Below are 24,428 nucleotides of genomic sequence, written 5' to 3'. Positions count from 1 at the left end.
TTTCTCCGCTCGTCGCACGCTGCTCGAGCGCAACCGACCGAACGGGAAAAGACACGGTCCGTCGTCTGTCCCCCCGTCGATCTCGCGTCTATTCCCGAGCCATAAGACTCGGAGTTCCGCGACGCGCTCGGGGATGCCTCAGCACGCTTCGAATAGATGGCGACACGGAAAAAGGAAAGTGGTCGAAATGGAGCGCGGCGATTGGTGGATACGCACCAATGGCGGCGGGAGGCGGGGCGCGGTGCGCGCACGCACGGCGCCGCGGCGCACCCGCACATGTCACGGCCGCGCCGCGAACGACGCACGTCCGCGCAGGAGTCTCTCGGGTGGGGTATGTGAGTGGTGTGCCATGATGCTCGGTGGTATGGACGGCAAGGAGTACGGGGCGCTGCACGCCGCCGCCGCGGCTGCGGGATATGCCATGGAGGCTGGTGAGTAGACATACAGAACATCCCAATATTTCAACTTTTTTTTTGTCGTAAGTCAATTTGACACAATTGATTGTTTTCTAAATTACAGCTGAGCCAAATTAACGATTCCTTGCGCGTAAAAATAATTAGAAGTCCAAAAAGATGCCTTAAAATCATGCGAAATCAAAGTATTGCTATTATAATTGTTATCTCTGCCTTATTTTGAAGTCGCTGACACGATTTTTGGATTCTGTATACGGACGTATTACGATTTTTTTTCCGAATTAAATAAGCTGTTATTCTGACATAACAAAATTTAAAGCAACGTCTAGTAACAACACAAAAATGCCTATGCCGCAATTGAAATTATTATACGAACATATAAAACTTGACCATTTAACTAACGTCATTTTGGGTAGCTTTGAATTGCTGTTCAAAGTTAAACTGCAATTCAAAGTTACCCAAAATGAGCGTGACATTTATTACATGGGGCACACTAAAAGTTTTGCACTTCTAGCTAATTGGAACTATTTGAGTTTTGAATGTTATATTTTTTTAAACGTTGCAACCTTCCTAGCAATATAAAAAAAATTGGCGGGAAATCATTTGTCAATTGTTTTTTATCACGCATCAAAGTTCTACGTACGCAACGAAATTGGAATTAGGTAGAAAAGATTTTAGAGCGATGATTTTTTATGATTTTAAAAGTTCTCTCTCTCCGCAAGGCTGCGCTGCTCGTCTTCAAAATGCTTTTGGGAGGGAAGTACCTTGTTTGAGCACCGTGAGGAGATGGTATATTGAATTTGAGAGAGGTCGAGTTTCTTTACATGACGAATTTCGTGAAGGGCGGCCTTCAACTGCCGTCAACGAAATTAATGTGGCTACTGTTAAGCGGCTAATTGAAGAAAACCCGCAGATTACCTATGAGACAATTTAAGGACTATTGGGGATTGGTATGAGCCAAATTCAAAAAAAATTACACGAAGAATTGTGAGTTCGGAGACTTTGTTGTCGTTGGACCCCTCATGAACTGACAGCGGAGCAGAAGCGGGCTCGCGTGGAATGGTGCTCACAGATGCTACTGAGGCACGCCCACGGACATTCTAGCGCTGTTTATGACAATTTCACAGGAGACGAAACGTGGATTTGTTATTTTGAATCCGAAAAAGAACAGCAATCTTGTGCGTGGGTGTTTGAAAATGAGAACAAGCCAACAAAAGTGAGGCAGGCGAGAAACGTTGGTAAGAAAATGATCGCGTTTTTGTTTCTGAACACCGGATCCCATTTGTACAATTCCACTTGGAGATCAAAAGAGTGTTAATGCTGAGTGGTATTTTACCATTTGTTTACCCAGGATATTAAAAAAGGTCCGCGAAAGACGACCAAAAAGCCGCATTCTCCTACACCATGACAAAGCCTCTTCACACACGGCCAACAAAACAAAGTCATTTTTAGGTTCCGAAAAATCACAACTCGTCACCCATCCTGCACATAGCCCCGACTTAGTACCCTGTGATTTCTGTATTTTTCCCAAAATTAAAGATTTAATGAGAGGTTTTACTTTTACCAACTCCGAAGAGGCAGTGATAGCGTTCAATCAGCACGTAGAAAACATGCCTTCAGATCTGTGGTCCGTCTGTTTTGAAAAATAGTTCGATCGCATAAAAAATATTTAAAATGTAAAGGAGAGTATTTTGAAAAGCAATAAACATAATATTTTGGTTACAACACGTCGTTTTTTTAAGTTACGCAAAGCTTTCAGTGTGACCTACGTATTATCGTTCTTTAGTTATAAAATTACAACAAAAAGTAGCATTGATTTTTATACAATGTGTCCCAACACCAGTGGCCAATTTTTTGATGTTATGATACAGTATGGCATATTTCATTACATCAAATTGGCTCTCAATTACTATTTTCTCTAACTTTTGAAAAAAAGTTCTGGCTCTGTCTCTGGCTTTCACACTAATCTGACCAATAATTAATAAGCAAATCGTCATAACACATAACTTTTAAACTATCTGACTTAGAGCATGGAAGAAAAGTGCTTTATTTAAGCTCGTATGAACTGTATTTTCTGTTTTTCTTTCCTATGTTGGACGAATGTTGACTTCTAATAATATTTAATGTTAACTTTGGACGATTTAGAGTCCATTAAAATTTTATATGTATATTTGCATCAGAGATGTTGATAACAAAGATGGATAGTCCGCTAACAAATAGGAAAAAAGTGAAATATAACCTCCTCCTTTTTGGAAGTCGGTTAAAAAGTAGCCTAAGTTACACCTTACTACATCTACCAAAAAAAGTCCTGGCAAAATAGCTCCAGCCGTTTCAGAGATTATCCGGAACAAACAGACAGACATACAGACAAAAATTGAAAAAAATGTTGTTTTGGTGTATGTATCGTATATAGATTCATATGCATGTAGTAAAAAACGGTTCTTTCAATATTACAAACATACACTCCAATTTTATTTATATGTATTTATATGTATAGATTACAAAATAATAGTACAGGTTCCCTAAAACAAACTTTTAAAAACCTCTACCACTTTTTTGTTATTAAGTACACGAAGTTATAAATAGAAACCATAAAGAATTATACTAAATTTATTTAATAGTAATAATGCCGCTTTTTATTAAGTATGAAGCACAAACAAACACGTAGTGATTAATTTACACAAGACAATTGATGCACCACAATAAACGCGTCGGATCCTGTCGCTGTTTTCATGGTTCCGTAATCAACAAGGAACCCTTATATTTTCGGTCTATCTGTCCGACTGTCTGTCTGTTTCTCCGCGGTTTGGCTCAGAGAATAGCCTACAAAGCCGAAATTCGGCATGAATGCACATACATATAAACGATGTCGACAAAATCCATCCATACTAATATTATAAATGCGAAAATGTATCTGTCTGTCTGCCTGTCCCTCTATTTGTCTGTCTGCCTCTTGCCTCTTCATGCTCAAACCACTGAACCGATTTTGCTGAAATTTGGCATGGAGATACTTAGAGTCCCGGGAAAGGACATACGATACTTTTTATCCCGGAAAAATGTATGGTTCCCGCGCGATAAACGAATTTTGGCGCAACAGGGTTACGGGCATCATCTAGTGGTATATAAAATCTTTAAAAACATTTATGGGGCCTCCCTTACACATCAAGCGGGGATAATTCTATTTATTTTTCATCCACTCCACCATTTGTGGTGTCGTTGGATAGGGTTTTTAAAAATATTACGAGTATTCCCAGATCATTTCCGATATAGGGATCCATTTGTGAAATATGCAAAGTTTTAAAGTGGAAGAAATCGTTAGTGTCCAGTGTCTCCCCCTTCTAACAGCTATTAGCTTTAGCTAATCTTCAGAACCAAACGTAAACGGTTGGTTCTGAAAAATATGTGGAAAAATTCACGGGAAATATGCTAAATTTAAAAAGAAAATTATCTCGGCTATGAAGACTTCATAACTTATGAAGTCTTCTAAGCCGAGATAATTTTCTTTTTCTCAATAACTTATGAATCATAAGTTATTGAGAAATACAAAGGAATATTTAATTCATATTCCTTTGAATGTAACTGAGATCATGTTGTTAGTTGTGTAAAACATGTTATAATTGTACATTGATTGACGATACAAAACTTATCATAAACTGGTGGTACTATAATGGAACCCTCTATTGTGCGTGGCCGATTAATTGGCAGGCTTTTTCGCTCCCATTGGTCATTTGTCACGCGCAAACGGTACGCGCCATTCACAGACTCCGCCGCTTTTTTTTCTTGTCGCAACTCGTATGACATTCGCATCCGCATAAAAATCCGCATTGATTTAATGCGGATGCGGATGTCCAAATCTATGCGGATGCTCCGCATTTACGCATGCGGATATTCGCAAAATCCCTGATTTGCATGCTGTTTTATAATATAGCTAAAAGTGTTAGACTAAGGTAAAAAAACAATAATATTCTTAAAATGACGTATAAGTATGAAATAATGCTTATTCTTCATTAGTGCCTTTTTCAAAATTCGACTAAATCTCAACGAATTCTGTACTCAATTTTCATTTGTTTGAAGTCGGTACCAGCCCAGAACTGAGATACTTGACATAGAACTTAGCCAGTACCGACTTCAAAAGAATGAAAATTTAGTCGAATTTTGAAAAAGGCACTAATAAAGAATAAGTAGGTATTATTTTATACTTTTTAGGTCATTTTAAGAATATAGTTTTTTCCTTGGAAGTGGGTTACATTTTTTGTTAAAAAATAATAATTTTACTCTTTTTAGTTATCTACAAGACAAGGCTTTATGCGTAGAGAACCACTACGAATATTAACTATCCATATTTAGACGTAGGAGAGCCATGCTTCGGCACGAATGGGCCGGCTCGACCAGAGAAATACCACGTCCTCACAGAAAACCGGCGTGAAACAGCGCTTGCGCTGTATTTCGCCGAGTGAGTGAGTTTACTGGAGGCCCAATTCCCTACCCTATTCCCTTTCCTACCCTCCCTTATTCCGGTCCCCTTATTCCGGTCCCCTTCCATCCCTACCTTCCCCTATTACCCTATTCCCTCTTAAAAGGCCGGCAACGCACCTGCAGCTCTTCTGATGCTGCGAGTCTCCATGGGCGACGGAAGTTGCTTTCCATCAGGTGACCCGTTTGCTTATTTACCCCCTTATTTCATTAAAAAAATATATTATATTACTGTAAACGAAATTGTGGTAAATACTTGCAGTTATCTAACTGATGCTGTAATTTCCAAAAAAAAAAAACGGTTGAACATACACTTTTTTTCCTTAAACTTTGTTTTTCTATGTTTTATTCCACGAAATTCAAAACATATCGTCTGTGTAAGCGTAGTCTACAAGTTTTGCTATAAAATGTGACCTTTTTTATTTTCATAAGCCATTCACATGAGAAGTATCGGTCAGATTAGTGTGAAAGCCTGAATCTTTTAAAATGGCTGCCATTTTACAACCGTGAGAGAGAAAAAAATTGAGAGCAAAATCAAAGATCTCTATTGCAGTTTATCGATAAAATATGCCACACATCATGACATTAAAGGATCGGACCCTTGTGTTGGGACACATTATAAAATTATACATATAGAGATGATTTCTGATATAATAGAGCAAAAAATCTTGTATACACCAAGAAAAAGCTCAAAAACCTCGGTGACAGTACTGACTTTATTCCACTTGTCGTAGTTAAAGTTGAGAATTTGTTTTCCAATGAGTTTTATTTTTTTAACAATTTTCTAATGGGGTAAACAGTTTTTTTTTACATTTCTAAATGTCTATTTTACTGGTAGCTTTGTAGATAATAATATTTATACATTTTAAATACAACCCCATTATACGAGTATAAAATATGTAAATAAATAATTATAATATTAACTTTTGATTGTTCTTGTGTGTGAACTAAAAAAGTTAAAAAATCTGTATAATATTAAGATTAGCAATGTTTTGCATTATTTTATTTAAAATTCATTTTTGTCTATTTTAGGTACATGCTTTTAAATCTCTTTGAATGAACTTTGATATAGGCCCGAGCCGTCAGATGATTAATTTATTTTTATTGATAATATTTAAGGTATTTTTAGATGTGAAAATAAAATAAAATATATTTTCGCATCTACAAATACATGAGGTAGAATATGTCAAGGGTAAAAGTAGTAACGGTCGCGGTAGGAGGTAGGCGGACTCTTGGCCCACGGCCCCCATGGCCCCCACGGCACGGGCCACGAGCCAACGACACCCAGACTTACATCACATTATTAAAGCTGATAATTTACCAGTTTATGACCCCTATATTTAATAATTTAATATAAGTGTTTAATAATTTTATAAAATTTCTGTCGCGGTTACTTTAGAAGGTATCCAGTTCTAAAGATCTATCTCGTATCCTTCGATTAAGTAACTCAAATTTTTAATCTTATTTTCTTTGAAATAACTATAGGAATTTCATCTTCCACTGCCAGACATTTTTGACAATCGCTTCCTACTAGCAGACACCCAAAGTATTAAAAATTATAAGATTTTGAGGTGGTCTGGCAGTGGGACCTGGGACGAAAGTGTAGTCGTCGCTGGCTCCTGCTCTATCGTCTAGACCGACAGATAGAATATTTCTGTATGACCCCGGACGTAATTACTAATTATCTTGTGATACTTTAGTGTGAATTACGAAACGAGAAGAATATTTGTTTTGCAGCCTCTAGGTGTAGAGTCTATGCACTGAGTGCGCGTCCTACCGAGTGCATCTCTAGTCTAGATAGGGAGCGCCGGTCGTTGGCCGTCCGTTGCAATATGCTGGCACGTAGTTTCGCTCGCTGTACTGATGCAGTTAAAATCACGCTCTTTAAAGTCATTCGACACATGCAGCCTGTGGACTAATTTTTCCCAGCGGGCGTACAACGACCTGCGAGTTCAGTACAACAATACTCTTAGGATGCTATTGGGGTTGCCGTGGAGATGCAGCGCGTCAGGCATGTTCGCCGAGGCGCGCGTGGACGGGTTCGCGGCCATAATGCGCAAACGCTGTGCCTCAATGCTGGCGCGCTTGCGATCCTCCTCCAACGGCATCCTAAGAGTTTTCACCGACAGATGGGAGTTTCCTCTGCTACATAGGTGGATTACGATTCACTGTTGTTAATATATAGTTAAAAAAATGTAATTTTACTAACAATAGGTTAAGAATAAATTGTTACTAACACCTATGGATGAATAATCTGAATATATATCTGAATAAATTATTATTATTATACCTGACACACACTGCAACTGAACAAAAATTACAATGTTGGCATTGCGGTCGTTGACGCATTCAATTATTGAATACGCCAAAACGAAAGTTCAATGAGAGAAGATGAGGAAAATTGAAGATGAAAAGGCATAGTGTGGACATAACTATAGGCGTTGTCGTCGCGCACAACATATACTCGACAATTCCCATATAACATTAATTCGCGAGAAGTGATTATAACATGCAAAGTGAGCGCGATAGAATCCTAGACGAATGACGATAGCGCCAGCTCGGGCGACTATCGGCGGGTCGCCGCGGGTCAGCGCCATTCACTGTCATTCAGCCGGCTAATTACACGGCTAATTATGGTACTAACAATGTTTGTCACTAGCCAGATCATTGATGCTGCGATTTTTAAGCAATATGGGCCAAGCAATCGCGTGAAATAGTACGAGTGGTATTTTAAAGCAATTTTTAGATAGCGTAAGCGTAACAATTTAGCGTGCCCTTCTAACTTTTCGCACGATGCACGGAGGCTCTTTCTCTACATTTTTCTGTTGAACTATACCTATATATTAACCTTTTGCGAGAACAATTAAAAAATAAAAGTAATAATTAATTGTAAGTACAAACGCGTTACATTTAAAGTTGTTTTTGTAAAAAAATTCGGTCGTGGTTTAGCACGGGCGGCGAGGGCGGGCGAGGGCGGGCGCGGGCGGTGCGGGGGGCGGGCGGCTATCGGTGGGTCGGGGTTATCACTCCCGATGATCACACTGTGGAACATACGCATTATGTTTACAGTTTTATGCAATCAAGCTTTAAAAATATTCAATGTAGGTATTTCTTACATCGGCATACGTATCTATTCTTATATCCTTACGTATCTATGTATATTTATATCCTTACGTATCTATCTATATATATTATGTTTCAATTATCCATTTTTTCAGTTACCTCTTCGAGTTCAAACTACTGAACCGATTTTCTGAAATTTGGTATGGAAATACTTAGAGCCCCGAGAAAGGAAATAGGATTTTTTATCACGGAAAAATATAATGATTTGATTCTGATAATTGATATGTTAATTGTATCTGTGAACCTCAATTTCACTGTTTCCACCCGATCAAATCAACTAGGAGTTATCGAGGGTTATCGGGCACGAGCCCTTAATCGCCGAACTAGTTAACTAGCACCACCGTATCGTCACCCGTATCGGCTATCGACACCGTATGGCCGTTTGTCCACCGCCGCCGTCACCGGGACTTCACCGCCAAAAATTCAAATAAAATGACACTTTTTGTCCTAGGGTCTTGGCCCTAGGGGCTAGGCGATAGGTTGCCGTCATTTGTGTAGCGACCCATGCCGGCGCCGGTTTGTAGTGGCTTAGAGCAAAATGAAACCAATAGCCTAGGTTATTTATATTATTTTCACCTAATTAAAATGCCACTTTATGACCTAGGCTAGGTCATAAAGTGGCATTTTATTTGAGTTTTTATCGGTGACGTCCCGGTGACGACGGCGATGGACAACCGACTATCGGCTCGGTGAGTCGGTATCGGCTTCATTAAATCTATCCCTCGTTAGCACCACACTGATTGCCCGCTTTATTATTTTGTTGGGAACTGATTTTCCGTAGCTGTGTTTATAACAATAAATAGTTTATTTTAAGACTTTTTGTGGTTGCCAACAAAAATAAAAAGTTAAAAGTGTGAACTTCCAAGTACACGTGGTGTTTCAAAGTAGACTCCATTGCATATATCAAACTTTGCTTAGAAAACACATTTTTTCGTTTTGTTATACATCGATGCGGCTAGAAGCTACGCAGGTATTTTTTACGGATGCGCGTTTTAGTGTATTCTGCGGTTTTGGGTTCAAACTTCAATTGAATCAATTGTTTTGATTATTTTTTTGCGTGATAGTCTTTCTGAACTTGTGCAAACTAATAATAATAAAATATATCTAACAATAATGTAAAATTAATATTAGGTTGGGGAAAAAGTTTCTTCGCATTTTATATAAAAATTCAAAAGGACAATTGACTAAAGTATATATAGACCGTGCCATTTTGTTCGATAACTTTTTGCCAACTTGTGGGTAGGGACATGATCCGGTGCTATAAAAATTTTGGGGCTTCTAATGAAAAAACTGCGACAAGTGGTTTTGGCAGTCCTCTTGTGATATCAACCTGGCCCTGCCTAAAGAATTCTGCAGCGACCGAAACAGGTGGAAATCTGAAGGCAAGGTCAGGATTATACGGCGGATGCATTTACACCTCCCAGCCAAACTAGCGTTATCATGGTGCGACCACACCCCTTCTGTTGATTAATTCCGGCCGCTTTGTCTCAACTTCTTGCTTTAATCTCATTAATGGTTCGCAGTACAGTTCAGAATCCATGGTCCTGACTGGCGGTAACAGCTCTTAATAACAATAATGCCCTTTCAATCCCACCACACACACAACATCATCTTGTTGCGAGTTAATCCGGGGTTCGCTACAATCTGTGAAGCCTGACCGGCCTTTGGCCACGATCTTTTTCGCACGTTCTTGTCGTACGTGATCCACTTTTCATCACCAATTATCAGCTTCTTCAAAAATGGTTCGGTTTCATTACGTCGTAATAAAGTATCACAAATGAGTACATTGTTCATTAGGTTTCTTTCAGTGAGCTCATGAGGCACCCAAATATCGAGTTTTTTTGTGTACCCAGCTTTTTTCAAATGTGCCAAAACCGTTTTGTGGCCAAGCTACATCGTGACTACTAATGCCGATCTTGCCTCACTTTTTCAAAAATGGCATCAGTTTTGTCCATGACAGGGCGACCAGAGCGACGTGCATCGTTAATATCAAAATTTCTGGATTGATCAAGCTTAAACAAATTTGCGCTACTCTCACAGATACTGCATTAGGTCCATAAACATCACAATTTTTCTTCTCGGCTTTTGTGTTGCATTTTACCTTTTTTGTAATAAAATTTTAAAATGTATCGAATTTCTTCATCAGAGTCACTCATTTTAACAATAAGAAAAATAAATGAAAATCTAACATTCACCTAATTTGAGTTTGGAATTGTCCTCTGTAAAATTAAAACTTTTTAATGATACCAAAATCAGCCATATACATTAATATACAATTAATATAGCCCAAGAGATTTTATGACAAGTTCATACGTTACTATAATGCGAAAAGACTTTTTTCCCAACAAGTTACATAGGTTACATATTAATAAAAGTATACTACTCGTAGTACTCTTAGCAGCCATCTTGCGATATGCGAGCAATTAGCAGGTGACGTGGGGCAACAAGCAGCGGCGATTGTCTACAAATCGCATTAGGAGCGGATCGGGTTCTGTTTGGACAATCCGCATCGCAAATAACTTTAAGGAAGGTAAAGTCAATATAAACTTACTTCGCTTACTCGCTTCGGTGCATTAAAATGTATGCGAAAAAAACTATTTTAAGCAGCGGGCAGTTGTTCGGTAATACTTAAAAACCTATTCGCAGTCACACTAATTTCTCTAGCAGACGATTTCTAAGTTAAATCGTCTCTATCGGCCTCCTTACATGTGTAATGTAGTCGTCGAGCGCCAGCCCGACGCGACCTACCTCAGTTTCGGGGCGACGCATCGCTGTTTGCATTTCAGAGGAGCGTGCGGGCAAACGCTACCGAAACCGAAATGTTATCGACAAATAAGTACACAACACTGTTTGCCCGGCGCAGAGTCAACGCTCGCGAGACCCATGCGAACCGCAGCCGAGTACTTCGGGCCCGTCCATACTGACCATACTCTAGTGACGTGCGCTCTAGTGTTGCGCAGGCACACTATAACACTATAGCAATGGTAGCTTAAACTTTTTGCTATGAGAAAATCTGGAGAACGTATAATAAAGATGTTGTGTAAATCAGAGTAACAATTTTGTATCATTGAATTGTTCAATCTATCTGATAACAATAATTTCTAGTTATGAAAGGTTACATACTCGTTAGTCGAATCAGATTGTCTGAAATGTAGCCTAATTTTTACAGTAACACCGAATAACTAAAGCTCTACAGCCTACTATTCAACAATGAGCGATATGTAGGTAGCTGTGCGCGGGCGCAGGAGGGGGCCGGGGCGGGGGCGGGCGGTGTTTGCGCACGCATTAGCCGCGCGCGCAGAGTCAACACGGTAATGGCGACAAACAGGAGCCCCTCACAAAAAATATTTATACGCTGGGGACATGTCACCGCCGCTACCGTTACTAATTTGTATAGGCCTCGCCACTTACTATAAAGCCGTGGAGAAGGAGGCGACACTTTTTCATCAATAGATTGATGCTGCGTTTCCAGTTTCCACCGGAGCTGAGTTAGGTGGCGATAAATGCGTTTAAAGTCACAAAAGAATTGCGCTGAGCGAGGTCAAACAATACAGCGACTAGCGAGTATACGATTTCACAAAAAATCATTCCGTCTATTTTACCGTATCACAATTCACGACACTAACGTGCGCCAGTGCAAAACCACTCTTGGAGACCTGACTTAGAGATTTGGCTTGGTGGCTAAGTAGCATAAAAGTTTGGCTAAACTATGATACGGCGGCTCGGTTGTGTCATGTAGCGATATGTCGAAGATTATCCCGAGCCGGAATCCGAGATCTATAAATATCTGCCGCTCCCTTCCCCATAAAGATTCTGTAACTAATTGCAGATGACATAACTGTCCGTTAACGAGGTTAAAAGTTAACGCGGGTCGTAGTTTGAAAATCAGGACATACTTAAATTAATTGCTAGCTGCTTAAATACGCAACTGTCGTTATTAAAAAAAATCCAGGCAGAATGCGTTTAGGCAATCTGACAATCTGACACTGCACCGCCCACGATCAACAGCATAATATTATTAGGATTATAGGTTGTAACTAGCCTCACATAATTTAATGATTACAACAGTTTTAAGTGTTTGTCAAAAAATTTATATCAATTGACCATCTTTTTTTTATGAAATAAAGGGGGCAAACGAGCAAACGGGTCACCTGGTGGAAAGCAACTTCCGTCGCCCATGGACACTCGCAGCATCAGAAGAGCTGGAGGTGCGTTGCCGGCCTTTTAAGGGGGAATAGGGTAATAGGGGAGGGCAGGGGAGGGAAGGGAATAGGGTAGGGGATCGGGCCTCCGGTAAACTCACTCACTCGACGAAACACAGCGCAAGCGCTGTTTCACGCCGGTTTTTTGTGAGAACGTGGTATTTCTCCGGCCGAGCCGGCCCATTCGTGCCGAAGCATGGCTCTCCCACGTATAAATCTTTGAGGTATTCAAAGGTAAACTACGAGTAGTAAACTTTTATGAAACTTAATACATGAAAGTTGAAGCTGTTCTATAAATCTTGAAGTACATAATACGAACTCACGGACACTCTTACGTGGCCGCATGAAATATCTCTATGATATCTCTATCTCCCTAGGATGTGTCTCTATGATATCTCTATCTCCCTAGGATATGTCTCTAGGATATCTGCAAGTTAAGGGAGATATTGCGACGGCCACCTGCGAGTCTTTGCGGGTCGGGCACGTGCGACCACTAATTGGCCGGGATTCAGCTGGCGCGCCCTGTCACGGCGGACCATTTGTCACGGAGGGCAGGGGTTGTCACGGCAGCGGAGGTCACGTAATTAGGAGCAGGCATGTTGTGACGTTCAGAAGCATCGTCCTATTCGAGTGAAGGGTCCAAAGTCCATTAACCACGAGACGTCATGAAACTTAACAATGTCACCACTCACCAAATATATCATATGGTTATGTTGTGACTCGTCAATATGACACAGTAGTACCTACATAGTTTCTTATTGCTGAGCTGGAAAAGGGCGGTGTAAGAAATCCGCAGAAAATAGCTATGAAACGAACTTAGAAGGGAATAAAGAAATCAAAAAAGCTGGTGTCTATCTTCAGGTAGTGTGATACAGGTTGTATTACACAAAATTTCAAATTTTAACAAGTCGTTGAAATGTAATTTTCGGTACATATGAATTATTTCATCTCCCGGAGCTTGCGGCCTCGGCAAAGAAAGCGTTATTCATAATAATATGACAAATATTTGCTGAAATACAATCCGCCCCCGGCAGCCGGTTTAATGTTCTTTCCTCGTATTTGTAAATCATGGCGGAGCTTTGTGAGTTGTGACTCATATTGCGAAACTTTTTATTTCAAAAACCGATCGCCGCGCCGAAACGGTTCGTAGAAACGAGATAATTCATCGAGCTAATCTCACTATGTATGTCAATTAGGACGTACTTAGCTTCTGGTTAGAGTCGAAACGCTAAACACAAAACTTGCCGCTAAATGCTAATGAGAGCAAACAGGAGCGGCTGAAGTGCGCGGGCAGCGGGCAGGTAGCGGCGACCGGCGGGCGGCGACTGGTGCAAGTGGCCGGCGGCGGTCGCGGGCAAACAGCGGCGGACGGCGGTAATCGGCGTGTGGAGTGGCCACACAGCGCGACAGGCTTGCCGCTGTGTACACACGCTACTGTCCACGGCCGCGGTAATTACAGAGCCCGCTGCAGTTTGCTTTGTCTCTCCGCCACGGTGCTGAGTTTCGCTCCCGCTACCGGCTCCCGGCTGCCGGCGATTGAGCGCGGCCAAACCGACCTCACATGTTTAAACATTTAGTGAAATTATCAAAAGTATCATACTTAACACCGTAGCGTCCGTCCGTCAACGATATACTAAATACAGAAATAATACCGACCCAATGGACAACATCAACGATCGTCCTGCTTCGCAAGAAGGGTGATAAGGTTGAAATAAATAATTAAAGACCTATCAGTCTAATGTATAATATCTACAAAATGTTCGCCAAAATTATATTAGCTTGAATAAGTAAAACTCTGGACGAAAATCAGCCTAGAGAGCAGGAAGGATTTAGTGCAGGATAACATTTTAAACTTTCGCGTTGCATTATAATTAAACTTTTTTAATGGGACTTAACGTCGAGAAAAAGTATGTACTCGTAGTAGCATTACTACTTAAATAAGTCGCGTTAAGTCCCGATTAAAAAAGTTTAATTAGTGCAGGTTATTTGACATTAGACCATATTCACACAGTAGGACAAATCTTTGAGAAGAACAAGGAATTTAACGTTCCATTTTTCTGCTGCTTTATAGACTACAACAAGGCATTCGACTCCGTTGAGCATGAAAATATCTGGCACAGTCTAAAGAAACAAGGTATAGAACATAAGTACATCAGAATAATCAAAAACGTTTATAGTTATAGTAGCACTGCTAAAATAAAATTAGAAAGAGAGGGCGACGAAATTAAAATCGAAAGAGGTGTAAGACAGGGAGACCCGCTATCGTCTAAATTATTTACAGTGGTTCTTGAAGAAGTTTTCAGGAAACTTGATTGGTCTTAATATGGTCTTAATATAAAGTGCGAAAAACTATCCCACTTACGGTTCGCTGACGACATTGAAACAAAAGAACACCTGCAAACATGATAGTAGAGCTCGAAAGAGAAAGCCGTCGCACCGAAAAGTGGAATAAAAGCACAATACTCTGGTATCCAAGAAATGGGAAAAAAAGCAGGGTAGACAGTTCAGAAGATGGAAAGACTAAATAAAGGCAACAGCTGGCAAATTGTGGACAAGAAAAGCGCTAGACCGAACAAAGTGGAAAACAATGGAGGAGGCCTTTGCCAAAGCGGGGCAAACAGACAAAGTTGTTGGTGTCATTGACTCAGTAGAGTCATAATTATTTCTCTGAAATATTATGTAAGCGTGTATTGTGTGAATAAAGGCTTTTATTATTGTGGGATAATGCGTAGTGGCCACAAAGGAAGATCTTCCGACCGAGCGAGGTGTTATGCTCGGTCAGGCCGAAGATGACAAATAGATGTGACAAGTTGCTAGTGTAATTATTAGATGTGTACTTTATAAAAAAAGCATGGCATATTACTATACGTTAGTGCAAATCGGCAGCGGCACGCATGTCGCATAATAATTGCATACTTATTAGCGCTACAGCTGCTGTACAGCTACAAACAAGAATTACCATTACATAGAAAATTCGTTTCGACTTAATCAAAACTTCTCGGCGTTATCGCTATTATTATAATCTCGTGTAACCGTTACTGTTAAATTATCGGACTACTGTTAAATTCATTTGATTTCGCTGCAAGTACCTTCATAGTATAATAATAATTATACCTGCTCATCGATACGAGCAATGAGCATACTGCCGATGTAGCAGGGGTAATAATAATTAATTTAACATGAGTCGTGACTCATGACGCGCGGGTGTGAAATTATTTTTGTCCACTTGCTTTCTTACATTAAAGCGAATGATATATTTTAAGACTTTACCACTGTTAAACGAACAAGCTTGTTGTAATAAAAATGGACGTACATTAAAACAGACATTCCGGCGTCGTGTAACGTTAACTGAAAGGGTTGGAATTAGTCGGAGACGGACGATCTCGGCGATAATTGTTTGATGGACATAGGCGACATTATCGAGTGGAAGCTGCAGGCCGACGGGCGGCGCGGCGCGGTGTTCGCCCGCAATAAATACACAACTGCGGCCGCGGCATCCACAACATGACACGAGTATTTATGAGCCGGTAGAGTTGGGACACATCACACACACCATGTCGACGACAAATTACTAAATAAGAGTTTATTAACGCATTAAAGCGGAACAAATTTTGTACCATTCTGAATCATACTGTTGAAGTTTTTGAGCCTCACCTAACAATTAAGACAGTGGCTTCGGCCTGACCGACCTTACCATCTGACTCGATCGGAGATCTTTTTTTTTATGAAATAAGGGGGCAAACGAGCAAACGGGTCACCTGATGGAAAGCAACTTCCGTCGCCCATGGAAACTCGCAGCATCAGAAGAGCTGCAGCCTGCAGGTGCGTTGCCGGCCTTTTAAGAGGGAATAGGGTAATAGGGGAGGGTAGGGAAGGGAAGGGAATAGGGGAGGGTATGGAAGGGAAGGGAATAGGGGAGGGAAGGGAAGGGAAAGGGTAGAGGATTGGGCCTCCGGTAAAACTTGCCCACTCCCACTTGCCAAAGCTCCTATAGACCGTATTGCTCGCACTGTATATATCTATTGCAATGCGAGCATAATATTTAATTGTATAAAAGTCAGACTTGAAGAATATTTTTCCTTACATGTAAAATAAAATACTTGCAGAACATTTCAGCGGAAATTTTGTATCGATAATACGAGGAAGAAAGCGCAACACTCAAGGGCGGCTAATCGGCATCTTTGAATCGTCTCTAATTGGTTTCAGAGCGGGACGGACGCATACGGTGGCGCGGGTGGGACAGGGACGGCGGCGGAAGCAGGCCGGCTAATTTACGAGGGCCGGCGGTGACAGCTCGCCGCGTTTCGCCGAACGTCCTCCGCTACTCCGCGCCGCTCTGCGCCTCTGAAAATATATTTTCCCGCGCCCGCCCGCAACAACAAAGGCACAATCGTTCGTTAAAATTGTTGGCGGCCATCAAAAACGAATTCGAATCTGAAACGTTCCGGAATCCCTTTCAACTATAATAACCGCCCGGAATAGCGCGCCGTGATTTGTTACACAGGTTATAAATTACTTATCAAACGTTTTCACGCGTCCGCACCTCCTGCACATTATTATCCCTGTCCAGTGTCCCGTCAGGTTTCCGACGTGGCTCCGAAAATTCTAAAATCCGTGCAAAGGGAGATATTCGACAGGGACTATCATACTATCAAATGTAGTCAAGCGCAAGGACTGCACAGTGACAAAAACTGACCTCGAGATGCTTCGACCGTGTCATCGATACTGTCGGCGACCGATTATAAAGGATACTGTAACTTGCGACCACCTGTTCCGGGAATTGCGGGACAGAGGGCGGTGGGCGGGCGGCGCCCCGCACGTACGCGTCACGTGGGCCGAGGAACAGATCAAAGGCGCCGCGCCGGGGTCACTCGGTCGTTTGCCACTAGATTAGTATCGATTTAGCGGTTTCCGCTTCCAAACTAACGACCGTAATATGTAATAGCAACATTACAGATACGCTCGCTCGAAATTAATGCGAGGGCAAAACGACGAGCTAAACCGCGGGTATTCTCGGCTGCTGCCATTAGAAGGGTTTACGGCGACAGCGCGACTATAAACGTCGTTAATTTGTCAGAGGCAGGACGAAGCGACACGACGGGTAACACGATTGCCTGACAGATAAATCAGACGTCCGCAGCTCCGCGCGACAATTACGCCGCCGCCCGCCGCCGCCGCCCGCGCGGACGCACCCGCCGATACAGAAATAGCTGTACTCGAACACACTCATATTGGCATACCTAACACACCATAATATTACACTGATATGACTGATGTAACTTGGACAGTACTCAGTAGAAGAAGCGGAAGGAAATATTGTAAACCACGTGCGAATCAGTCCACCTAACAAGGTGTCTCTTCTTAAGATGATCAATACACTTGCGAATTTTTTCTTGATCTTTTCTGTATGGTATTGCTTTAATTAGTATTAGAAAACAAACCAAGCGATTGCACAGATTTCTTATTATAGATATTATGTTATTTAGCAGTGAAACTTAGCGTATGTCAATTGTTAGCCGAAATCACTGGTCACTAAGCATAATCTGATCCACATTAAGACGCAGTAAGTTCGTCCGGAGTCGAGATGGCTCCCGATTGTGACGTAGCTTACATGAGTTTGCACCGGCGTTATCTCCGACGGTCGGATCTGCCCGCAGCCGAAATAGTGCGCGTGTAATAATAATTTTAAGCACGTGTAACTCCGCTCCTGACCCCGCCTTATCAGTTATCACCAAATTAATTTCGTTAGATGATTGTTTGTATTGGCGGTTATCTGCGCCCGTCCGCGCGTCCTCCCGACACGAGTAACTCGTATTCGGGACCTTGCACTTGGCCCTGCTCGTAGCTCCACCATATGACATAATATTTATTTATCTATAAAAAGTTGGGATAAGGGGTTACTGCTAAATCGTAAAGTTTAAAAAAAATACGGATTTTATGTGAAGGTTTTTCTTTCTTAAATTGAATGAAGTATACAAACAGACAAAACAATGAAATATTTTTATCTGAATTGCAAGACTAAGGGCCATAACTCACCGGGACGCCATCGCGACGTAGCCAACGACGTTAACATGGCAACGTCCAAGCAACGTCTGGCATCTCTGCGTCGCCACAAAGCGCTGTTTTTCTAATATTCAAAAACACTGCTTTGCGGCGACGTAGAGGTGACATGGTAAGGTCACTGGCTACGTCGCGATGGCGTCAGGGTGAGTTATGGCTCTAATCCTCGTTTTGCCAACTCGGCAACTCTTGTCAACTGACTTCTTTCAGGAATGTTGTTGCTCGTAATTTAAGTCCGTCGTTTATTTACATAATTATTTCACTCGAATTGTGTCTTTAATTGTTGCTAAGCACATCGCGTTGTTATATTTTTTTCATTACCATCATAGAAATTGATTCAAAGGCAGATAGCGGACCCACATTATTTGGTGGAGTTATGTCAAGTCAAAGTTATTTGTGATAAATCGGCTCAGCTTCACCTAACCCGACGTTAACGATCTGGTGCTACCATATTTTAGCTCCGACACCTCCGATCTTGATTTGGTTTTGTGTTATATTATGAATGTTTGTCGGCAGACCCCAACAGCACGGGCATGGGCTCGGCGGGCATGGGGGGGATGGGGGGCGCGGCGCAGCAGTACGGCGAGGTGAACCAGCTGGGCGGCGTGTTCGTCAACGGCCGCCCGCTGCCCAACGCCGTGCGCCTGCGCATCGTCGAGCTCGCGCAGCTCGGCATCAGGTAACCACAGCGTTAATGTTAAACAATACGTAATATTATTTATTTGCCACATACGTGTAAGTACGTGGTACCGCTATGCTTATTAACAGCATACCCGAAGCTTTGCATATCCTGGAACGGACGTCTGACATTGTACAATATCAGCCGTGTATCAGAAATTTTGTGTCGGAATATCAGCAATATCGGCTACGCCCTACATAGCCGTCTCAAATTACATAACTAGAAGCAATCTTACAATGTCCGTAATTCTTTGAAGGCTCTTAAGTCTAAACGCTCGTTTAAAACTATATGTCACTAATACTGAGCCACCTCCCCAGGCCGTGCGACATCAGCCGGCAGCTGCGCGTGTCCCACGGCTGCGTGTCCAAGATCCTGGCGCGCTACCACGAGACCGGCTCCATCCTGCCCGGCGCGATCGGCGGCTCCAAGCCCCGCGTCACCACGCCCAAGGTAACTACCGATCTTCCAGTGTACGGGAGCATGAATCTTTTAATCGTTTTAGTAGAGAAAATATCGATGGCTAACTCATACTTCGCTGAGTGCGGACTTTCGCTAGTTAGTAGCAGACTAGTAGCGAAGTCACTATGTTAAAAATGTATTCGACTAACTCTTTGCTACGTGTCATGGCATGGCGGTGCGTTATGTTAAATCTATTTCTGAATATCCATACTTCACTATCGAAATTAGCCAATGCAATTCGACTAAGTACCTGTACTCGTGCAGGTGGTGTCGTACATCAAGCAGCTGAAAGCGAAGGACCCAGGCATCTTCGCGTGGGAGATCCGCGACCGGCTGCTGGCTGACGGCGTGTGCGACAAGTACAACGTGCCCTCCGTCAGCTCCATCAGCCGCATCCTGCGCAACAAGCTGGGCGGCGCCTACCCCGTGCCGCCGCTCTACCCCGCGCCGCCGCAGCGCTGCTGGCCGCTGCACCAGCCCTACGACTATTACGTGTACCTGCAGGGCCGGCCGCACCCCCCGCACCTGCCGCCCGCGCCGCCCGCGCCGCACCACGCGCACGCGCACGCGCTCTGACCGCCCGCGCTGTCTGTGTGTGAAGTGTCAAAGACTATGTGAGAGCCGCGGCTTCGGCCAGGCTCGTTCCCACCGCGACCCCGCCGCGTCGGGCGATATATGGATCGCTCTGATCTCTGGTGCTCTCCCTTAACTCAACTCATCTCAATAATAATTATTCTTGCACGTGTCATCACAGCCCCTAGATCGTCCGGTCCTCCCACCAGTCCCACCATCACTGTGCTCGTGTTTCGCTGCCGAGGCACAATACACAACAGACACGAAGACTGAATAGCACAGGTAGATTGTGATGTCCTCATATTCCATGCTCCTGAGTTCGGCCGCCATTCTCTTTGTTACGATGATTATTATTAGATAATATTATATTGACTAGGTAATTGTACATTTACAGAGTATTATTATGTAGGCTTGTACATAGGCTTGGACGCGTAGGTCGGTTAATACATGATTGTGATAGTTTTAGGTTAGGTCGAGTGGGGTGTACGATGTAAATATGTATGGTGTAAGTAGATGTTTAAATCTAGAGTACTTAACACTTGTTCTATGTATAATACATTTAATATTATGTTTATAAATAAAGATATGGTGGTCATAATTTATGTGCCTTATTCCTAAAAAAAAGGGTCTAGAGAAAATACAATGCTATAAAAGTTATCAAACTGAAAAGTTGAAAAATATGTTAATTTGTAAAAAACGTGACGTAGCATAAAACTCGAAAGGACAAAGGCATATTAAAATATGCTTCCAGTTATATTATATTTGTGTTGTAGTCTTACCAAGGACACCTTATATTCGTCGCTACGTCCGCGCGTCCGTCACTACAAGCTCGCGTGCTAACTTGCTAAGTTGTTGAGTTGGCGAGAAATAACCTTGGTTAATCTGTATTGAGTTAACTTCTGACATAATACGCGTTTAACTCGTAGGTAAATAATCTGCGAGCTGTTGACAGGGATTGATAAACAATAATTATAACTTTATCTCTCTTAAGTAAATGTGATTAACCTTTCGTTCACCTCTACATATTTGGAATATCGATATTGTGCCTTATTGAAATACTTTTGAAGTGGTTAATATTCTTTATATTTATGTACGAGAACTATTTTCCCCTAGTCCATACTTATAACATTATTATTCTTACCTTACTTAATGAATGCCCTTTAAGTCTATATATAGTCGTTCAAGATATGCATTGTATCAATTTGAAAGGATATAATATCATAGAATTAATTTGTATGCTTAAGCAAGAATATTCTCAAGAAAGTTCTGATATCATGTAGGATTAAGTTTATTTATTTGTTGAAATTCTCTAGAGCTACCTCTGTATTCCTTAGATAGCTGTTATCTACTACGGTACGGTATATAAAAGTGAGTAAAGGTTTTGTATATGTATTGGTGTTTTTTATGACCATTTTGAAAACTTTTATGCACCGCTGTACTACGGCCGCTATATGTCGGCACCGCTCTCCTAGGGAAACAGAGGTGCGGTAAGTCGGCACGGATACTATTGATATGAATAAACGAAGTTGTATTTATACCAGCGTGTTTCATTCCCGACCCCGGCACGGAGGTGAGTAACGTGTACGGTGTAGCAGCGTGTTTCATTCCCGACCCCGGCACGGAGGTGAGTAACGTGTACGGTGTAGCAGCTATTTAAAAATCGAATACGGTTTGATCGAATAAGTCTCGGCTCAGGCGAGTGGCGAGTGGCGAGTGGCGAGTGGCGAGTGGCGAGTGGCGACTCGCAGCTCCCGCGGAATCGACTTTACAACCGAAAACAATAAACGGATATCGGGGGCGCAAATATCGGCCGGACACGAATTACCAATTAAATCCTTGCTTTGTTTCGAATTTAATACCACCTAATCCGAAATTTTACTGTATTAATAACAAATTTTACGACGCGGGCCGGAGCGGCCGAGCGGGAGCAAAAAATAAACCCGCCGTAAAGTGACATTGGACACCGCGCGCCGACCGCCGCCCGAGCAGAGGCCGAGTGCCGGCCGCCGCACCGCGACGTAATTAAAATCTGCTGAGAAGGCGGCGGCGGTGGGGCTTTGTTCGCGGGTGACCTTAACAATTATACACGCGTTTGTGTAGAGCTGGAAAAAACTGGACCAGAAGTAGTATTTCTCCAATTCCAAGTCCATCAGCCTCAATTTTAAAACGATAGCTTCAGAAATAACACCTAAGGAATGCTATTAGAAAGGTGACCCTCGGTTGTAACATGCAAAGGACGAATATTAAAGAGTAAAATGTTTTGTACTTTACATAGCGGTCATCGCTTCAACGAGCCACATCGCCCACATCCCATAGATCGAATGAATGAAAACGTTGAACTTCATTAAATGTAGAGCTTCTAATATTCTAAAGCGGAATGGTTTCATATGATATTGAATGTACTGTTATTTCTTGGTGGAAATTCATGTTCAATTAAATAACTTTCATTGCACTTATTCCACTTATTATATTTATTACAAAGTTATTATTTACACGACCGGTTACGAAAACTCATCATCAGGTGTAGGAATGGTTTGAACTTAATTATATATGACAAGCGTTTTGCCAATATATTTTCAGCATTAATTTGTAGGTAGGTAAGTTAATATTATATGAATAAGGTATTCCTTATGGCACTTTTAGCTAAATGGTATCCTCAATGTTATTGTGAAACTTGCAATATATGAACAAAATTCAATTTTGCCATGAAGTTCAGTTCATGGTTAGTTCAGTTCATTGTAACATTCTCGGTCTTCCACAATGAAACATAAGATAGCTGCAGATACAATATTGGTAATAACACGACAAGGCGACTATATTTGACCTGTGACAAGGGCCGTCCTGGGTCAGGGGTGCATAGTTTTTGCTGCATGCATTATGCAGCATGGTGGTGGGCGGGGCGGGTCGCGGGTCGCGTTACAGTCGCGCCGCTCACTGATGTCGCCCCGCGCCCGCCGCCGGCCACTCTACATGCGGACAGATCATGTGGACTGTTAAATCGTTGATTTTACCTAATTATGTGGCAGATAACTGTGTAGATTTGGTGGGTATGTGTAAAGAATTACGTCTGAAAATTGGATTAGAAATGCAAATGAACCGAGAAAGACAAATTTTGCATATTACGTGGGGGATGGCTAGAAAAGTTTAATTTCAAATTGTTGACCAATATAATCTTGTGGGTTTTCCACCATCTTGAAAAAAGGATAAAATTTGGTTTTTTCATCAGAACTCGGTTCCCCGTCGAAATACGAAACCTTTTTTATCTCGACGGAGAACCGCGTTAAGGTGAATTCAACCCTTTTTCCGTGAAGGCGGAAAACCCACAAGGTTATTGTGGGTTTTCCGCCGTCGGTCGGTCGACAATTTGAACTTAAGCTTCACATGCATTTCACATGCATTCAGCAAAATTTCACATGCTTAACCTAGGTAAAATAACTATTACCTTATCTTGGATGAGCCGCCATATTGGATGTAGAATGACATTACATTCGTTTTCGAGTTACCCTCAAAAAGCCCTTTCATTTAATATCCATATTGTAGCACTGGATAGAAAATAACTATTTCGCCATCTTGGATAGTCGGCCATATTGATTTAGAGTAATATCTCTGTATACCATATCGTATATTTGTCATCCAAACTAAACGTGTAGGTATGCTAAATTTCAGCTCAATCGGTTAAATGTAACTACTTCAAAATTGAGTTCCAAAACTTCACCCGAACTTACTTAGTACTTACATACATACAGAGCAAGTTAAATAAAAGCTTTTAATAATAATAAAAACACACGATGCACTGGCACATAGATAAAACGTGATATGTGATAGGGTCTAAAAATTGCCGTTTTTAATGTTACACTAGCTAATTTGACCGAGCTTTGCTCGGTATTCGATAAAACACGATTAAAATGACATTTCCTAAAAATGAATCCTAGCTTGATCGATTGATCGCCCCCGAAACCCCCTATATACTAAATTTCATGAAAATCGTTGGAGCCGAATCCGAGATTCCAATTATATATATTATCATAAATACAAGAATTGCTCGTTTAAAGATATAAGATAAGATAACATGTTAGGTAAGTGGTAAAATCTCAGACAAATTTTATTTTTAGTTATAATTTAGAAACATTAAAGTTTATTTTTGGGCTGCTCATTAAAAATGAATGGATAGGTATTTAAGCACTTCTGAAAAACCTACACCTAAAGGGGTGAAATAGGGGTTGAAATTTGGTATGAAAAACCTATTGATTAAAAATAAATAAAAACGTTAGAAAGAAATAAATGAATATTATTAATACAGTTTCTTGATTATTTTTTGTGATAATGTAGTTTTAAGTTAAAATAATGAAAGATTTAGTCATGAGTTTTTTTGAGATTCAGACATTTCAGCTAGAAATAAATCAAAAATTTAGACACCAAAGAGTCATATCAATCATACCCAGAGAA

The 24,428-nt window shown here is 41.5% G+C and overlaps 1 protein-coding gene across 1 annotated transcript; it reads left to right on the top strand.

Moving 5' to 3' along the window:
- Positions 1–292: 292 nt before the first annotated feature.
- LOC121726476 (paired box protein Pax-1-like) lies at positions 293–21,519 on the top strand. Its single transcript, XM_042113866.1, has 4 exons — positions 293–431; positions 18,788–18,950; positions 19,268–19,400; positions 19,674–21,519. The coding sequence occupies exons 1-4, from the start codon at positions 350–352 to the stop codon at positions 19,983–19,985; spliced, it is 690 nt and encodes a 229-aa protein (XP_041969800.1). The 5' UTR covers positions 293–349; the 3' UTR covers positions 19,986–21,519.
- Positions 21,520–24,428: the final 2,909 nt, after the last annotated feature.

Source organism: Aricia agestis, chromosome 4 (genome assembly GCF_905147365.1).
Source record: "Aricia agestis chromosome 4, ilAriAges1.1, whole genome shotgun sequence".
Taxonomy (NCBI): Eukaryota; Metazoa; Arthropoda; class Insecta; order Lepidoptera; family Lycaenidae; genus Aricia; species Aricia agestis.
This window is presented reverse-complemented; position numbering and strand designations above follow the sequence as displayed.

What these genes read in the sequence shown, in the direction of transcription:
- LOC121726476 (XM_042113866.1), top strand. Translation starts at nt 350, where the DNA reads ATGATGCTCGGTGGTATGGACGGCAAGGAGTACGGGGCGCTGCACGCC. An exon ending in CTCGCGCAGCTCGGCATCAG is followed by an intron (nt 18,951 to 19,267) that starts GTAACCACAGCG and finishes CCACCTCCCCAG; the next exon opens with GCCGTGCGACATCAGCCGGC. An exon ending in CCCGCGTCACCACGCCCAAG is followed by an intron (nt 19,401 to 19,673) that starts GTAACTACCGAT and finishes GTACTCGTGCAG; the next exon opens with GTGGTGTCGTACATCAAGCA.